This window comes from Nicotiana attenuata, chromosome 3 (assembly GCF_001879085.1).
Source record: "Nicotiana attenuata strain UT chromosome 3, NIATTr2, whole genome shotgun sequence".
Lineage (NCBI taxonomy): Eukaryota > Viridiplantae > Streptophyta > Magnoliopsida > Solanales > Solanaceae > Nicotiana > Nicotiana attenuata.
In genome coordinates, this window is record NC_031991.1 from 30,982,342 (window position 1) to 31,000,378 (window position 18,037).

The window sequence follows — 18,037 nt, forward strand, 5'->3', positions numbered from 1 at the left end:
AAGAAAAACTTAATTGGAATGGAATTGAAAAGATTATCAACCTCTGCATCAAAGAGTGTTGGGTATTATTTATAATGCAAAGACAAAAATTTCTTTTTGAAAATTTATTTACAATCAATAGCCGTGGATTTTTATTTTTCAAGTGTTCTATCTATTTCAAAATGGTTTCTTGCATGAAGCCTTAAAGCCAAGTGTTGAATGACTTTGGCAAGTGGCTATGCAAATCTACCATGTGTCTTCATGCATGGAAGATTAGGTACACTTGTTAATATTGAAGACAAGTGGACTATATATTTGGACAAGTGTTAAAAGTCTCTCCACACTTGTCATACATGCAACCTCCCTCATTGCCTATAAATAAGATGATCATTGGCCATCATATTCACTCAATTCTTAACCAAGAATTCATTTTGATAATCATTACTTTCTTCCTACAACATTTTAATTTCTGTAACAACTACCGAAAAAACCTTCTTCTCTTCTTTCTGGGCAACTGTTTTGTGCAAATTCTAAACTTCAAGCCACGAGTGCACGTGTTTGGAGGTGCTGTGGAATCTTGGGGAGCAACCGGTCTTAACGATCTGCACCTAGTCGGGCCGAAATCGCTTTCAAGGCAGTGGCTTGCCACGACACAGAATTTTTGATAAGTTGTTCATTCTTTCCTTCTTGTTCTTAGTCAATATTATCTACTCATTTTACTTACAAAGAGTAGTTTATCAACTTAGGGTGATAACTTATTCGCACCGGCTATTTATATTAAAACTAGTAGATTCATAACACATGTATTGCCACATACACTTTTCTCACTTAATCATGGTTAATTCCATGTATTTCCACACCAGTGAATCACTCAACCATACTTGATATGATTTGGTGTAAACATTTTGTGGGGCAAAGATTTACCGTCAACTTAGTCCAATCAAACGTCATTACGCACCACTTCGAGTCTTTCTAAAATCCTTTATTTTAGACCAAAATAAATCTTTCTGTCTCTCCTTTCCGTTGAAGTCAAGGTGGCACTGAAAAACAATCATTAACACTGCTCAGTTTTAAGAACATTTCCTTAAACACGAAATAGCTATTACTTAATACTTTGGCTTCTAAACCGAAACTTTATGAAACTTACTCATAATTAATGATAGGTATTGAACCAAAAAAATTATACTCGTGATGTTGACCAACGATCATGACAGAGAACTATAAAACAACCAATCAACCATGACATTATTCAGTTTTAAATATATTTCCTCAAACACGAATTTGTGCACTTCTCATTCCTGATGTTATTACTTGGACTTCCAAAACAGGACAATGCAAAACTTTACTCAACGTCTATGGTAGGTATTCAACAAAAAAATGTAGTCGTCATAATGACCAATGATCAATTTATGTACGACTAGGCTAATGTCGATTGGGAGGTTGAAAATTGAATTTATTCATACGTAGATTGATCAATTTTTATCATGTCGACACTTAGTTATCTGATGACAATTGGCCAAAATTAATCGTAAAAGATCACCGTTATTTCAAATAAAACTGCAAATCAAAGTTTTAGAGATGATATTCGAACTTATAAATAGTCCCAATGCCGTTTCCTTCTTTTTCCCTGTAAACAGCAGCACCGGCGAGAACCACTGCCCTATAAACCAATACTTTATTATTTACTCTCTATTCACCTAGTTTCAAGCCAAAAATATAATATAACTAGAATACAAAAGGAAAAAGAAATCGGAGCTTCTTGCTTAATACAAAAAGGAAAAGGAAAAAAACAAAAGAAAAGAATCAGAATAAGTCATAAATTGGAAAAGAATAAACATTCGATTTACGAATGAATGATGCAATAGAAGTGCCGGTAGTTATCCCAACTATACAGCGCGCGTAACCACATAATCAGAAGAACAGAGGCAAGTAAGCACTCTACAAGTAAGGAATCTAAGAAGCTCGGCAAGAGGGAGCATACAACTCCTCTATAACTTAACAATTTTTCTCAGTTTTTCTTGAGCTTCCTGTCCTTTCTTTTTAGAGTATCGAGTAAGCTCGGATCACCTCAACAATGGGTGCCCGGCACAATGGACACTTCCCTCCACCTCGGACCAATTCATTTGCACATGTGGAGCAAGTGCACATGTGCCCACATCTGTCAAGATACAAAGAAAGCATTAACTATCAAAAGATCATGAACACAACATTGTTATATCACTCAATAAGACTCATTCCTTGTACTTTTTAAAGTAGTTGCTGCAAGGTACATGAAACTACGTAAGAAAAATTTTACCTGTACAACAAGGCATCAATGTGATTATCACAACAAATACAGCAAGTACCCTTTTTCACGTGGCCCCATTTAGATCCATCTGCTGAAGTCTCAGCAATCCCTGTGATAAATTTGCAGGGAAAACCCAATCAGAAGAAATTAACTGATGTTGAAAAGAAACAGATAAATGGGTTAGAGGAGGTACGACAATCATAAGAGCTTCAATGTTTTATCGTATGCCGTAGATGAGAGACAGACCTTGTCCGCCAGCTGATCTATTCAAAGCAGCTGAAACTTCCTGTCTGACAGAACGTTGCAACTCCAGTTGCATATCCATGCAGGCCTCCAACATCTTTTGCATGTGATTCATACCTTGCTGCAGTCTTCCCATGTCTGCTTTAAGATCATTCATCGCCTCCCACTCCTGCTCCAGAACAGAATACGCTCAATTCCCGATAAGCAGCATAAATATACTGAAATCATTCTTTCATGGAACATATAAAGACCGTGGGACAATTTGATAAGATGAAACTATTATAGATACTGGAATGAACAGAATATTATCCTGTTCATATTGGAGACATACTAAATTAGATGCTTTTCTTACCAGCATGTAAGGAGTGCAAGATTCTAAGTTGTGAAACGATGGTAGGAAGGGAAGCATAGCCTTAAGGTATCACTATCAACTGGAAAAATTATCAGGACATCTAACAATAGCTTCTAGGAAGGGATGGTAAGCTTACAAGTTCAGAACGATGCACAGTGTGACGTGGCCAACCGGACTGGTGCACATCCTGATGCCAAAGTGGTTGTGGAGGAGGTACAGGAGGAGATGGTCGCACAAGTGAAGGCCTGCTAATTCCTTCCGGTTGAGCAACATTTCTCTCATCATTCTGTTGGTCCTGATCTCTTTCTGGTGAACTTGGAATAGGCAAGTTCCTATGCATATCCCAGTCAATTGGAGTGCGGCCTTGCCTTTCTACATATGACTGAATTAAATGATCTAAACTTTCACGGAAGCCACTGCGAAGAAGATTGGAAACACTCCTCCTAACAGACAAAGAATCTCAACAAATAAAGAAAAAGAAGACCTCATAAGCACAGATGGGAAAACAGAATGACACATGCATTTTACCTGCTAAGAAGCTCCCTGAGTTCCATACTATACACATTATCATCATCGGGCGGATGGAATCTACTAACTCTCCTATAAGGGACAGAACGTCGCATTCTAGGAGGATCAGAAGGCCCTTCTGACCAATTCTCCACAGCTTCTCGTGACCCAACCTCATGCCAAACCTCATGATTTTCTGGTAAACGACGTTCATCTCTGTTCACTTCACCTGTGGTTTCAGGGGGCCAAGCAATTGGTTGATTTTGTGGCCAATTCCCACTTGTGTTCTCCATAATTCCACGAGTCCGTTCATTAGAAGTTGCATCGCGGTGATTTCCTCCCTCAGCTTCAACAACAGGTTCCACTCGACCCCTTCCTTGGTTAGGAGATGCTAGCTGATTTGTAGCCTGACCAGCTGTACTGGAATCAACATTCTCTCTGTGATCAGGCAACTGATGAGTACTCCGCTCCTGTTCCCTAGACTGCAGCTGCTCAAGATTTTCGTTTTCTACCTCCTGTGAAGGATTTGTACTAGTCTGGTTATTTCTCAAACCACCGTTGCCACTGTTAGATGAAGATTCAGAATTGCTGCTTACTTGACCACGTACAATGTTTTCTAATCTGGAGCGAAATCCTTCCCTGGTTGAGATAAAAGAACAAGAAGTCATGCATTAACACAATAAAAGTGATCATTTTGCAAAAATAGCTATAAAAGCAGATTCTTTCAGAAGAGTACAGAAAGCTGAGAATCAGGGCAAAGTATGTCTGGGAAATGTAAAATCACTTAGGTAGCCATCTCATGCAAGAAATAAGATGAAGCACGAAACACAAAGCAGAAAATCTTTCAAGGATTAAAGCTCCATAATAAAGCAGAAAAGAAAATGTGGATTCTTTGTCAAGTGCTTCTAGATATTCCAAAAAGGAGAATTCCCACTAAGCGAGCCTTTTTAAGATATGCATAATTAAATAATTACTAAACAATGTTACAAGCATCATATAAGAAAGAATAAATACATCGTGACATGCAAACTAAGATCTATAAAACATTACTATCAAATTAGTTCATTTTATTTTCCAAAAGGTCCGCATTCAAATTTCAATTACCTCAACTCCCTTTTAGCCACAGTTAATGTGCCTAATTTGAGATCAATCCGCCTGAGTTCTTAATGAGTGAAAGACCGCAATAATCTCTTTGATAGCTTATACAGTACTACAACATATAAATAAAAAATAAAAAAGGAAGAGCACAATACATTGAGAAATAAATCCTATTTCTTAACCGATTTCATCACGAATCATCCTCAGGAAATACAATACATTGAGAAATATATTTAGTGCTTACTCAATTAAGATTCCTCAGGATGATTCTATTAGTTTTGTAGGGATGCCTAGCCTGCACATTAATCTTTCAAAAACTCATCAGTTTCCAGTAAACGAAATTCAGAACTTGCAACATTTGGCAGATACTCTTGGGTGCAATACTTGGACCCTACCTGCAGTGTACCTTGGACTTCCTTTGGGAGCCAAATTCAGAGCATCCATGATATGGGAGAACATTTTGGAGAAATGCGAAAAGAGGTTATCTGATGGGAAACATCAATGTCTTTCCTAGGGATGCAGGTTGGTGCTTATTAACAGTGTTTTGGACTCACTCCCGACGTACACTATCTCTTTTTCCACTACCAGCCAAGGTGGAAAAGAGACTTGACAGCATACGAAGTGAGATCTTGTGGAGGGTAACAAGGAGAAGAGGGCCTTTCATCTGGTAAATTAATATAATGTAAGGTTGAGTAAAGTACAGCGAGGGATGGGGGTTAGAAATCTCAGATATCATAACAAAAAGGTCTCCTATTCAAGTGGTTCTGGAGATTTATTCTTAAAGAAGGTACTCTCTGGAAGATGGTGGTAACCAAGAAGTATGGGATGAACAATAATTGGTGTACTAAAACAAACAAGTCGACTTATGGAGTAAGTGTATGGAAGTACATTAGAAGTCTGGTGGATGACTTCAGGTGCAATACCTTGGTGAGAAATGTTAGTAAAACTCTCTTTTGGGATGATGCATGGTTAGGGCATTCACTTTTTAAAGGACAATTTTCCAGAATTATACAGCATGGTGGTGGACAATCAACAAACTGTGGTACAATGTAGACCTAATACTGGTTCGGATTTCCACTTTAGGAGAAAATTACAATGACTGGGAATTGGGAAAGGTTTCTCACCTTATTCAGCTACTTGGTAGCTTTACAGTTCAGGAAGAGGACACAGATAAGCTATTATGGATTCCACAGAACAATGGTATGTTCATTCTGTAATCTTCTTCAAGCTTGGGGCAGTCTCATCTCTCATGGCCATGGAAACAGATTTGGAGGACCAGGGCTCCATACACAGTGTCTTGTTATTTGCTAGACCTTGGTGAATGAGGGAGTGCTAACTCAACAGAATTTACAAAGTAGAGGGATGACTCTATGTGGCAGATGCCTGCTGTATGAAAAGAGCGAATAGGAAATTAATCACTAGTTTTTGCACTGTATCTTTGCTACTTAGATCTGGAATCAGTTCTTCAATCTTTTCCGGGTCAGCTAGGTTATCCCGAGAACTATTGAGTAACTGCTATAATGCTGGAGTTGCAAGGACATTGGGAAGGGGAAGCGGAAGATATAGGAGACCATTCCTGCTTGTGTCTGGTGGGTGATTTGGAGGTAGAGGAACTAAAGATGTTTCTTGAAAACAAATATGACAACATTTATATTCTGTAATACAGATGTATTCCCTTTTTGGGTTTTTGGTGTAGGCTAGAAGATTGATAGGATGATAGATTTTTTCAGCTTCCTACAGTAATTGTAAGAGAACTGAATAGTGTATAATTTTGGCACAATCTTTGTGCTTCATGTATATAACCTTATGATTCTCGAAAAGAAGAATATAATATAAAAGGGGGTTCCTTCATAAATCTTCACTTTTCAGAAAATCCAACATTATAAAGCATGGTTGCATTTTTTCCTTTCTGTTTGTTGTGTGTGTGTGTGTTGTGGGGGGCGGAGGGGGGGTAAAGATTTGTCCACTAAGATAGATACACAAAACAGATACTGAACTGAACAATTACACTATAGCCTCACATGCACAATTTGTACTTAAAGGTGTCAATTATAGACAGAAGAGAGAGAACTCACGAAAGTATACTGCCAACAGAAAAGGAGAAAAGAACTGAAATGTGCAGAGAGACCAATTCACAAGCAGCTTATAGGGGAAAACAACCAAAGTAATCCTTAGACACAAATAACGACCTTAATTGAACACATCTATAAGCTTGTACTGCTGTATCTTTGAGTTCTAAGTGATCTTAGACACAATAGTTCAATGACATTAGTCAAGCAATAAAATTTAATAGCCACATAACCCAAGTTGAATTCAGATGAGAATAGTAAGATCACCTAATGTGTCCCCAAATACACCACATGAGGTGTTTAGCCGAAACGGATTAGTGTTTTTGAGCAGCAGCAGAAGTAGTTTTCTGCTTTTAGAAAGAAGCTGCAAATTCTAGCTTTTTTAAAAAAGCAGAAGCAGAAAATTAATTTTTTTCAAGACAAAAATATCCTTAACAAGAATTTATATTTTCTATATTATCCCTCATTAATGTAACCTTTTTCTTTTCCTTTTTTTTTTCTACCATCCCTTTCTTTTCTTTTTTTATTTCGGCGTATTTTTATTCTCCTTCTCCTATCCTCTTTGGAATAGTCTTTCTACTATAAATAAATCTTTTTTTTTTATCTTGTTGTTTCTTCTTTTCTTCGTCTCCAATTCCTCTTTGAAATAATTTACAAGGCTAATCACTAGATTCAAACACTCGCTTCACAAGATATGATTTTTTTTTCTTTTGTAGTATACCAATATTGTATTATCTGTAGTTTTTAATTTTATTTCTATTTCTTTTTGGCATGCATGCATATATTATAATTGAAAAAATGCAATACTACCTAAAGATAGTATTTTTTATATTTATTTAAATAAACAAAAAATTAATTGAATTCTTTTACAATAAATGTTTAAAAAGTTCTCTTTTAATTTATACTAATAGTAAAATTAAAATTGATACTGTCCTCTTTTGTAATTTGATACTCAAAAAGTACTTGTTGAAAGGATTCACCCAACACAATTTGCTTATTATTGCAAAAAGCACTTCTTAAATAAATAGGCCAGACGCGAACTGCTACTCTCAAAAAGTACTTTCTCGAAAAGCACTTTTGAACAAAATACTTCTCAAAATAAGCAGTTTTTGGCAGCTCGGCCAAACGGACTCTTAGCCGTGGCTATCGACAAACTGGATGACAGCACAAAAACCTACTCCCTCCGTTCCAATTTATGTGAACCTGTTTGAGTGGGCACGGAGTTTAAGAAAAAATGAAGACTTTTGGAATTTGTGGTCATAAACAAGTCAAAAAAGGGCCCAGAATATTTGTGTGGTTGTAAAAGCTTCTCATTAAGGGTAGAATTGTAAGTTTAAGCTAAATTGTTTCCAAATTTAGAAAGGGGTCGTTCTTTTTGGATGGACTAAAAAGGAAATAGGTTTACATAAACTGGAACGGAGGGAGTAGTTGGTAATGCTAGAACCTTAACAAGTTACTATTATATGATCATACTTGAGGGTACTATCCATCATTTTAAAAACACGTGAATCATTCTGACAGCTGCAGAAGGGAATTGGACCAGATGTTACTGCCCTACAACAAAACTGAAAGAGTATACAGCACGGGAAAAGATATTTGATAACTTATTACATAGGACAAGCTTCAACAAGTAATAAATTTCAATTATTGAGACAAATCCTGCAGCAAAACACAACTAAACCAGGCCATGTACCTGAGTCCAGAGACAGTGTGGCGTTGCCTAAGCTGAACTAGTTCATTTGCTGCCATTGAAGGTGGTCTCTCTTCCTCAGCAGGCACTTCATTTCTCAAGAACCTTCCTCTGAGTAGTGACTGTAAAAGGGTATAAAATGAGATACCTATGAAGTAAGCTACAACAACAACAACAAACCCAGTATAATCCCACGCATGGGGTCTGGGGAGGGAAGAAAGTAAGCAACAAATCTAGAAAAATTTAGCTGAAAGTTCAAAGACACCTCCATGTACAGCCGGCAACACTCAAACAGGCTAGTTGTATCTACCTCTAATAGGAATAAAGTAAAACGAAGCACGGTTCAAGACAGTGCATATCTCTGTAATTTCAATTCTCAACTTCACAATTAACAAAGGACAAACAACATAATGCGCACATGAACAATTAAATCATGATTTCTGTTGAGGATTCCCCAAGTAAAATAGAAGATGAAAACTGGATGGAGAATAAAAGGGATAAAGATTAGAAACTAACCTGAATCCTACTGCGATGGGCAAAATCAGAAACTGCACGATGCTCTAAAAGACTCTGAAGCTCCCCCTGTCTTTCCCTTTCAATCCTCACAAGCAAATCAAGTAAAGCTTGCCTTCCACGCAGCCTCAGCATGTCCCTTCTTACGTGCTCTGGCTGGCCTTCCTCATGGTCTACAGCGGACCCATCACGAACACGATCAACTTGAGCACTAAGCCCACTGGACTGTTCTTCCCTTCTGCCACCACGAGCTCCTCTTTGTTGACTAGTCATTTGGACCCACTCCCTCACGATTCTTACCCTTTCACGCTCTGTCTCCCCCAGCCATTCGCCTCTTGGGCCACCGTTCCTCTGGGAGACATTAGATGAATGGTCACTGACCCCACTCTCCATCCATCCACGAACGATTTGCCTCACCCTCTCCCTCTCAACTTCCCCTAGATCAGGAGACTGTTCACGGCTGGAGTTCCCATGCTCACTGTTCTCAATCTGTGGTCCAATCACATCAGGAGACCAAGTACCATATTCATTCTCACTCTCATTAGCATCCACCAAACTACCATGGTTCTCACTCTCCCGGCTTTCTGAAATACTAGTACTAGAAATATTGGTACTAGAATCCACACTCCTCTGTTGTGTCAGTCTTTCCCTCACCCTATCTCGGGCACGATTCAGTATATGCTCATCCTCCAACTCCCGCCACATTTGCAAGATGGTCGAAGCTCTACTGCTCCTCTCAGCATCACCCTGATGCCTTGAACTAGGAGATCGTGATTCTCTCAAGAACGAAGAATCAAGCGTCGACACAGTATGCAAACCAGAAAGTGCCATCAACTCAGACTCACGATTCCTCCTCTCAATAGTAGTGATCATATCTTCTGCCTGTCTAGCAGCCCACCTACTCAAAATCCGTGAATGCCTCCTCCTAGCAGCAGAAGACTCAGCCAGGTCATCACCACCTTCAATTCCCGAACTCCTCCTTCTCCTCCTCACAAGACGATCATTGCTCTCATCGTCCTCGTCTTCAGTGTTGCGTGCTGAACTACAAGAAGCAAACGACATACACTCGTCCAAGTGCCCGCGCATTATTAACTCCTCCCATCCCCTCTCAAATTCAGAGCTGGCATCATCCCCTGTGCTCTCGGGCTTCTGTTGCAGTTGTTGCTGAAAATCAGTCATCCTTCAAACCCCACTACCCCCAACCTAAGACTCTTAACACATCATACAACAATGAAATTACCCTAATTAAAACCCACCTAAATGCAGAACACACCATTTTTCCCCACCAAAATCATACAAATTCCTCCCAAGTAACTCCATCTACTAAACTCTAAACCTAATTTCACATCAAATTTCATTAAAGCCATAGATGGCCAATGCCACGTTTGATAAATACGACAATCACCTGATCAGATTACACAGGTCAGACAAGTTATAAAAAAGTTCCAAATTTTACCACTACAATGAAAATATATGCACGCAAAAGAAGAATTAAACATAATTCTATAACGAGATTGAATAAATTGAACTGGAAAGTGAAACAGTAGAGTGCAGAAGTAGCAAATGATTGCTAGGTCAAAAAGGGAAACGTACCAGTGAAGGTTGTTGCTTATGGCTGAAGAGTGTAAGAATCAAATAACACGCTGATTGTAAGTCCACCATAGAAATGTTTATATAATGTATTGTATAGAGGGAGAAAGATGAAAGAGAAGAGAAATGGTAAAAACAAAAAGATGATCTGGGAAATTACGATATTGTTGAAAGATGGGGGAGCTTTTGTGTTATTTTTTATTTTTATTTTAGAAAAGAAAGACCAAATGAGAGGAGCAGCGATATTATTATTAAGCTGACATGTCATCATTTATTTTATTTTATTTTATTGTTGGCACTGTTCGCTTTTTCGATTTTTAGTCACACCCTCCAACTTTTTAAAATGGAAAGACTAATCCCTAATCAGAGCAGTCAGCATGCAACTTTACTGGTTAACTCCTACAAGAGAAGATTGAAATAGAATTACCACCAAATTACTTTATTATTTTAATGTTATCCAACATTACCGACTGATTATTTTTGCATATTTCACCAAATTTTTAGAATTTGCTTATTTTGAAAACCTCTTTTAGTCATTTGGAGTTTTATATCACAACCCTTGGTAGTGTTTATATCCTTAATTCTCCTTTGATGTTCGATCCAATGCTTTAATGATATATTTGTATACTATTCTCCACTCCAACCTTAGCCTATCTTCCGTATTTTTGCTCCCTAGAATCATTCTTCCATTATTAGTAGCCCTGCAAGAGCCTGTTTAGCCGAGCTGTCAAAATCTGCTTATTTTGAAAAGTACTTTTTTTTTCAGACGTACATTTTTTAAAATTACTTTTGAAAAAACACTATTTGTATTTGGCCAATTCATTTAAGAAGTACTTTTTGCAACATTTGGTAAATAATTTGTGTTTGGCCAATCAATTCAAAAAGTGCTTTTGAGTATCAAATTACCAAAAAGGATAGTACCAAGGTCGTATAATTCTTTTGAATATAAAAATAAACTTAAATATTTATCGTAAGAGACTTTTTTTTATTTAATTAAAATATAAAACATAAAGTAAACAAACATATTAAAGATTAAATCAATTTTACATATTATAATATTATCTAGTATAATTACTTATTTTTATATGATGATTTGAATAATTAAAATAACATCATTCAGTATAACTTAGAAGTCTATCCACAAATTACTACATATTGATAATCCATTATGCAATAATAAGTAAAGTCACTCACACATGATTATACTTCTCAACAATTTCATCTCTACTTCTATCACACAATGCTTCCATATTAGTAGAAGACTTGCCTCGCATTTCTAAAGGAATATCAGAAGGTTGATCTCCTTCATCAATCTCTTCAGTAATGTCTTCATTAGCATAATAGTTGAATTCTTTATCGGTAGAAGAATGTTGTCGGATTAAATTATGTATAGTCATGTAGTTGTAACTAGATATTTTGAGTATCAAACTTGAAAGATGGCATTGAGCGTAAAATAAACATAATTTTAAATATATATAAAAAAAAAAGCGTAAAAGAAATAGTCAAGTATGTTTAAATTCTAATTCAAAAAGAGTAACTAATTATTAACAACACATAATGTATAATTTATTTTTAAAAAAAATTAAATTCAAAAAGAAACTAATTATTACCTAACCTTACCAACTTTGTCCTAAAATGCCAAGTGGCCTATTGTGAGGCTGCCATTTGATTAAATATGGATGCATTTTCTTCTTCTTTTAATAATATATACATAGATTATGCAATGCAATGTAAATTTATTACCTAATTATAGGTCATTTTCACAAATCAGATTTGATAACTGTTTTAAAGATTTGGGAACTAATAGCATATAATAGAAGAAATTATAAATAACTATTTGTAGGAAGAGAATTGATAATCCAAAGAAGATACAGATAATTTGCTTTAGTGTGAAAAAAGAAGAAGATAATTTGGAAAGTTACGAGACATTACCCAAAGAAAAGATCAAAAACAAGAAAAGTCAATAAAAATTCTGAAAAGTTAGATATCTTTAATTTTAATAGGATGGTAAAAACTAGAAACAAAAATAAAAAGAAAAAAATTAAAGTAGTAAGGGATAATTTGAAAAATATAAATTTATGGTGAGGATAGTTTTGTCTTGAATAAATTAATTTTCTACTTCTGCTTCTGCTTCTTGGAAGAAGCTAGAATTTTCTGCTTTTTCCCAAAAACAGAAAAACTGCTTCTGCGTCTGGCAAAAAGTACTTTTCTGTATTGGCCAAACAACTCAAATTTTTTAAAAAGTACTTTTTTCTTTCAAAAAAGTACTTTTAAAAAAATTTAAGCTATTTGGCCAATACTGAAAAGTACTTTTGGCTAGCAGCAGAAGCAGTTTTTCTGCTTTTGGGAAGAAGCAGAAAATTCTAGCTTCTTCCAATAAGCAGAAGCAGAAGTGAAAATTAATTTATTCAAGACAAAACTATCCTCACCATAAATTTATACTTTCCAAATTATCCCTTACTAATTTAAGTTTTTTCTTTTCATTTTCGTTTCTAGTTTTTACCATTCTTTTAAAATTAAAGATATCATATACATAAATCATATTGCAATTTTCCAAATTATTTATTGATTTTTCTTGTTTTTGATTTGTCCTTTGTGTAATGTCTTATAACTTTCCAAATTAACTTCTTCTTTTTTCATACTAAAGTAGATTATCTACATCCTTCTTTGGATTATCAAATCTCTTCCTACAAATAATCATTTATAATTTCTTCTCTTATATGCTATTAGTTCCCGAATCTTTAATACAGTTATCAAATCTAATTTGTAGAAAAATACCTACAAATAGGTAATAAATTTACAATTTCGTCGCATAATCTAGAAAAAGCATCACACATTAAGCCAAGTGGCAGCTTTACAATAGGCCACTTGGCAATTTAGGACAAAGTTAGTAAGGTTAAGTAATACTAATTAGTTTCTTTATGAATTTGAATTTTAAAAAAAATAAATTATACATTATGTGTTGTTATATTAGTTACTCTTTTTGAATTTGAATTTAAACATACTTAACTATTTTTTTACAAAAAATTATGTTTATATATTTAAAATTATTTCTATTTTAAGTTCAATGTCATCTTTCAAGTTTGACACTCAAAATTATCTAGTTACAATTACCATGGCTATACATAATTTCATCCGACGACATTCTTCTACCGATAAGGAATTCAATTATTATGCTAATGAAGACATTACTGTAGAGATTGATGAAGGAGATGGGCCTTCTGATATTCCTTTAGAAATACAAGGTAAGTCTTCTACTAAATGGAGGGATTGTGTGATAGGCGTAGAGATGAAATTGTTGAGAAATATTATCATGTGTGAGTGACTTTGCTTATCATTTCATGGTAGATTATCAATATACAGTAATTTGTGGAATATACTTCTAATTAATACTGAATGATGTATTTTGATGATTCAAATCATCATGTAACAATAAGTAATAATAATATATGCTTTGGTATAACTATATATGTAAAATTGATTTAAGTCGTTGATATGTTTGTTTTTATGTTTTATGTTTTAATTAAATAAAATAAAAAATAATAACAGTCTCTTACGATAAATATTTGAGTTTATTTTTCTCTTTAAAAAAATTATAAGACCTTGGTACTATCCTTTTTGGTAATTTGACACTCAAAAGTACTTTTTAGAAAGATTAGCCAAACACAATTTATTTACCAAATGTTACAAAAAGCACTTCTTAAATGAATTGGTCAAACACAAACTATTTTTTTCCAAAACTACTTTTGAAAAAAGTACTTCTGAAAAAAAAGTAACAACAACTACCCAGTAAAATCCCACATAGTGGGGTCTGGGGAGGGTAATGTGTACGCAGACCTTACCCCTGCCCCGGTAGGGCAGAGAGGCTGTTTCCAATAGACCATCGGCTACTTCTAAAAAAAAAAGTACTTTTCAAAATAAGCAAAATTTGGCAGCTTAGTCAAAAAGGGCTCTAAAATGTCTAATAATTATATTCTGCGTTATTTAGATATAAAGTAAATTTTACCAAAAACCTTTCCGTCCTTTGCCTTTTTACTCTTCTATATTAGGTTATCTCATCACAAATTAATTTTTAAAAAATAAATGATATGTAACTAATTTAGATAAATAAGAAGTCATTAATTATATTTTTTTCGGATCCACCTTTACTGCTTTAATTAATGAAGTGCTAATCAAACAAAATATATATGAAGGAGATGGACAACTCCTTGACCTTGTACCACCTACAGGCTACAATCATGAATTTTAGGGTGGGGGCAAATGTGACTAACTCTTTAGACTTTGGGTTAGACCAGTAATCTAACCTATGGAGAACTGCAAAAGAAAATAAATAGGGTATTATCACTTTTAGCACGCACTGAAAAAGTGTATAAAATTTGTATATTTGCGTGCATAACATACAGAATGTGCACTAACTCTAAGTTATCTTAACAAAATTCTAAGTCTAATTGGTTCCAAACTTAAAGTATGTATTTGATTAATCCCGACCGATACAATTATTCAAGAATAGATATTATCACCTTTCAGTTGTTGTTCCTTTGATCATTTTTTATGGTCTTCTGAACACCTTTATATATATTATTATTCTTTTTGTTTTACTTTTCTTTCTTTGTCACTCAAAAGAGTGAGATCACATTAGAACAGGTTAATTGTTTCACCTTTTGCGCTAGTGAGGGACAAAGCAAGCATTAGAACAGGTAAAATTATGATAAAAGGACTTTTTGTCATATGATATCTTGAAAAGATTCTTAGCTTCTCTCTTTTTTTCTCAAAGTCAAATAATTATTTTCTCAAAGCGTAAAAAATGTCAGCATTGATTGCAATTGGCTACAAATTCATTACAAGTAATTATATATGTGAGTTCCAAATGATGTGTGGTGCCAACTAAAAAAAAAAAAATTAAAGTTACATATTGGCTTAATTTGATTATGTTTAAGGTTGCAAAAGCTTTTTATCTTGCACACAAGATTTCCCTCCGAAGAAGACATACTCATTTGAAGTTATTGAACTTGTCTTTAACTCAAGTCATAGCCAAAACTTATAATGGACACTGAATTCCAATGAAGTAGATGAAAATAAAAAATGATTAAGATTTAAATCTCAGATTAGAAAAAAAAGTATAGTCCAAAAGTTGCATATAAACAATAGAAATGTTCCCATATTTATACCACCCTTATTTTGTTTGAAATGCTCAACCGATTATCTTTGTCTCTGCTGACTAAACTAATAAACAGTAAAATGTATCAAAGAAGATAGGAGTAACCAATAAGTAACCCCAACAAGTGAAAAACTATCTTTACATGATTATCCATAACAAAGCATAATCGAGACGCATCATACGACATATCTAATTTATTTGCATATGTCTATTACCCTAAAGACAAAAGCATTGGGATGTATCAGAAATAGGGTTTGCCATGTTAGGTTACATGTCGTGATTTAATCCTTTATATATGCACCTTCCATTCCCCTTGTCTCCCTCTACCCCTCTCCTATCATTTGTCAAGAAATTAGCAAAACGCCATCTCCAAGAAGCCAAGAAATGGTGGCTCTCTTCTTTTGGGAAACAAATCAGATTAAGTTTAACTTCTCTACACTGATTATATGTTGTAAAAGATATTTACACAATCAAACCACTTATAAAGTACGTACTCTTAAGTATAAGCAAATATTTTTAATAAATATAAATTGACAACCTGATAAAAATAATAATTAACTTGCTTTCATATGCTGTTTTTAGCATAAAAGTTCTATATATAGCTTGAAAGTTAAATAATCCATTAGCAAAATGGCATCCCCAAGAAGCCAAGGAAGGGTGTATTGTTTGGGGAACAAATCACGTTGAGTTTTGCATGCCAATGCTGGAAATTAGGATTTGGCAACATGGAAGTTACTTGTGAAATGAGAATCCTAGAAACTTCCTAAATTAGGAGGGGTCCATCATCCATGGGAGGGTGGTATATTATATTAAGAGTATTTAGTAAATGTCTAGTTCTAGGGGAAGGAATGTGTGTTAGTGATCTTTTTTCTATGTAAAGTCGAATGTGATTGAGCACTCATCTCTGTGTACTTTTATTTCTTGGGAACTTGAGAGAACATCCACTGAAATGGAGACAAAATATCTTTTGGCAATTGTTACTTTCACATGGATGCATCACTTCATACAATAAGGAACCAACTATTTAAAATGTTTCTCCTTGTCTTTTTCTTTCTTTATTCTATTAGGTTTTTACTTTTTTCCATTAGCCAAGAGCCAGGGTAGATGTGTGTGTTAAATGGCTGAAGGACCGGTATGAACACTACTTCTGGTCCATGAATGTTAATTGCTACAAAGTTTCATTTGATTCCTTTTTCACTATTCTTCGACCTTTCTCGAGCTCTTTAGCTCTTTTTCCTCGTGCCGTTTTGTAGAAACAACATAAAATATTACTAGCTAAGAAATTTTTCCTTATTTTGCGTTTCAATTTTACTTTCGGCATATAAAATGTCCAGCTAAAACAATGAGATGGAACCTCTTTGGTTACATCATTGCCGTAATTTAAATGTAAACTTTGTGTTTACCCTTAAAATTGGATAATTATTAAACTTATAATTTGGTTTTAAGGACACGTGATTTCACCTAATACCAATTGATAAATGTAAAGATTAGTGATAGAAATTAACAATAAGATAAAGCAAACCAGTGTTGAAACATAATTCAGCCCTCGAGCTAGAGTGCCCTCGAATTGGTCGGAACCAAAACAGTTAATAAATAAGCAAGTTGATGAACAAGAATATGAGCCAAAAAAAGTGTTATATTGCTTTGATATCCAGAATGTAAGTGTTTTACAAATGATTGGAACTCCTCTTTATATAGTAGAGGAATCTTAATTATGGAATAACTCTAATTACAGAAGAAAATCCCACGATTAGCTAATTTTACAGTCCTTGATTTGATCCGTTCCGAGATTTCCGCCGTGATCTTCGACCAGTCACGGATACCTCGCCTTTCTGTTATCATGCTACCTTCGATCTTGCTCGATGTCTATCTCATTTGGTCTCAATCACTACCGGCCTCAATCTTGACAGCTACCTCGAATCTCGAACTCGGTACCTTGTCGTCATGCCTCGATCTGATCTATTACGGGATCGATCTTCGATCCTTCACACTGATCTCGATGAATCAGTAAAATCGGGTGGGCCCGATTTTAACTGTATACAGATAGTCCCCTCGTTTTTTGGAGTATAATGACAAGAAACGAATTGAGCCTTCAATCCTATACCTGTCATGACGTCATCCCTGTAACGTAAGCGGCAGATGTGATCGAAACGTCTCGTCGGTACAGTTCCACAGGCATTTATTGCATGCCAGTTGATGGTCGGCCACTAGTGGTTTCGAACCAACCCATAAATAGGCCCTTTCCTCATTGATTCAAACTTTGCTTTCAATTTCTTCCAATCTCCAAAGCTTTTTACATCTTTCAAGTTTTTCCATTCTACATAATCTTCAGGTTTTGTTGTCAGCCTTCTCTCAAAACACCAAGTCTTATTTTCTTCTTCTTTCTTCAAACTCAAACCCAAAATGGCAAAAACGTCCAAAATTGTGCCGCAGAAAGAAACCGCCTCTTCGTCAAAGTCCGTTGGCGCCGGCGCCACGGAGGAACATCCTCTTGCGGACTTGGTTCCGACGAAGTGTGCCACTGCTGCTGATTTCAAGGTGGGGAACACAC

At 35.2% G+C, this 18,037-nt stretch overlaps 1 protein-coding gene across 2 annotated transcripts; it reads right to left on the reverse strand.

Annotated features, from left to right (window-relative positions):
* Window positions 1,638-10,515, reverse strand: LOC109223473. 2 transcript variants are annotated; one of them, XM_019387805.1, is made up of 9 exons: window positions 10,332-10,515; window positions 8,742-10,143; window positions 8,229-8,347; window positions 3,965-4,007; window positions 3,390-3,883; window positions 2,998-3,304; window positions 2,513-2,678; window positions 2,276-2,375; window positions 1,837-2,137 (listed from the first exon to the last, which is right to left on the reverse strand). In XM_019387805.1, exons 2-9 carry the CDS (start codon window positions 9,915-9,917, stop codon window positions 2,020-2,022), a joined length of 2,523 nt encoding a protein of 840 aa, XP_019243350.1. In that variant the 5' UTR covers window positions 9,918-10,143; window positions 10,332-10,515; the 3' UTR covers window positions 1,837-2,019. The 2 variants fall into 2 exon arrangements, with proteins under 2 accessions (XP_019243349.1, XP_019243350.1); XM_019387804.1 differs by having other exon boundaries at window positions 1,638-2,137; window positions 3,390-4,007; window positions 10,332-10,514.

Bases quoted from the DNA above. Each gene is read 5' to 3' on its own strand.
- LOC109223473 (XM_019387804.1), bottom strand. From the start codon at position 9,917: ATGACTGATTTTCAGCAACAACTGCAACAGAAGCCCGAGAGCACAGGG. The intron at 4,008-8,228 runs GTACATGGCCTG...TATCTCAACCAG, and splicing joins CACACTGTCTCTGGACTCAG to GGAAGGATTTCGCTCCAGAT. The intron at 2,138-2,275 runs GTAAAATTTTTC...GTATCTTGACAG, and splicing joins ATTGATGCCTTGTTGTACAG to ATGTGGGCACATGTGCACTT.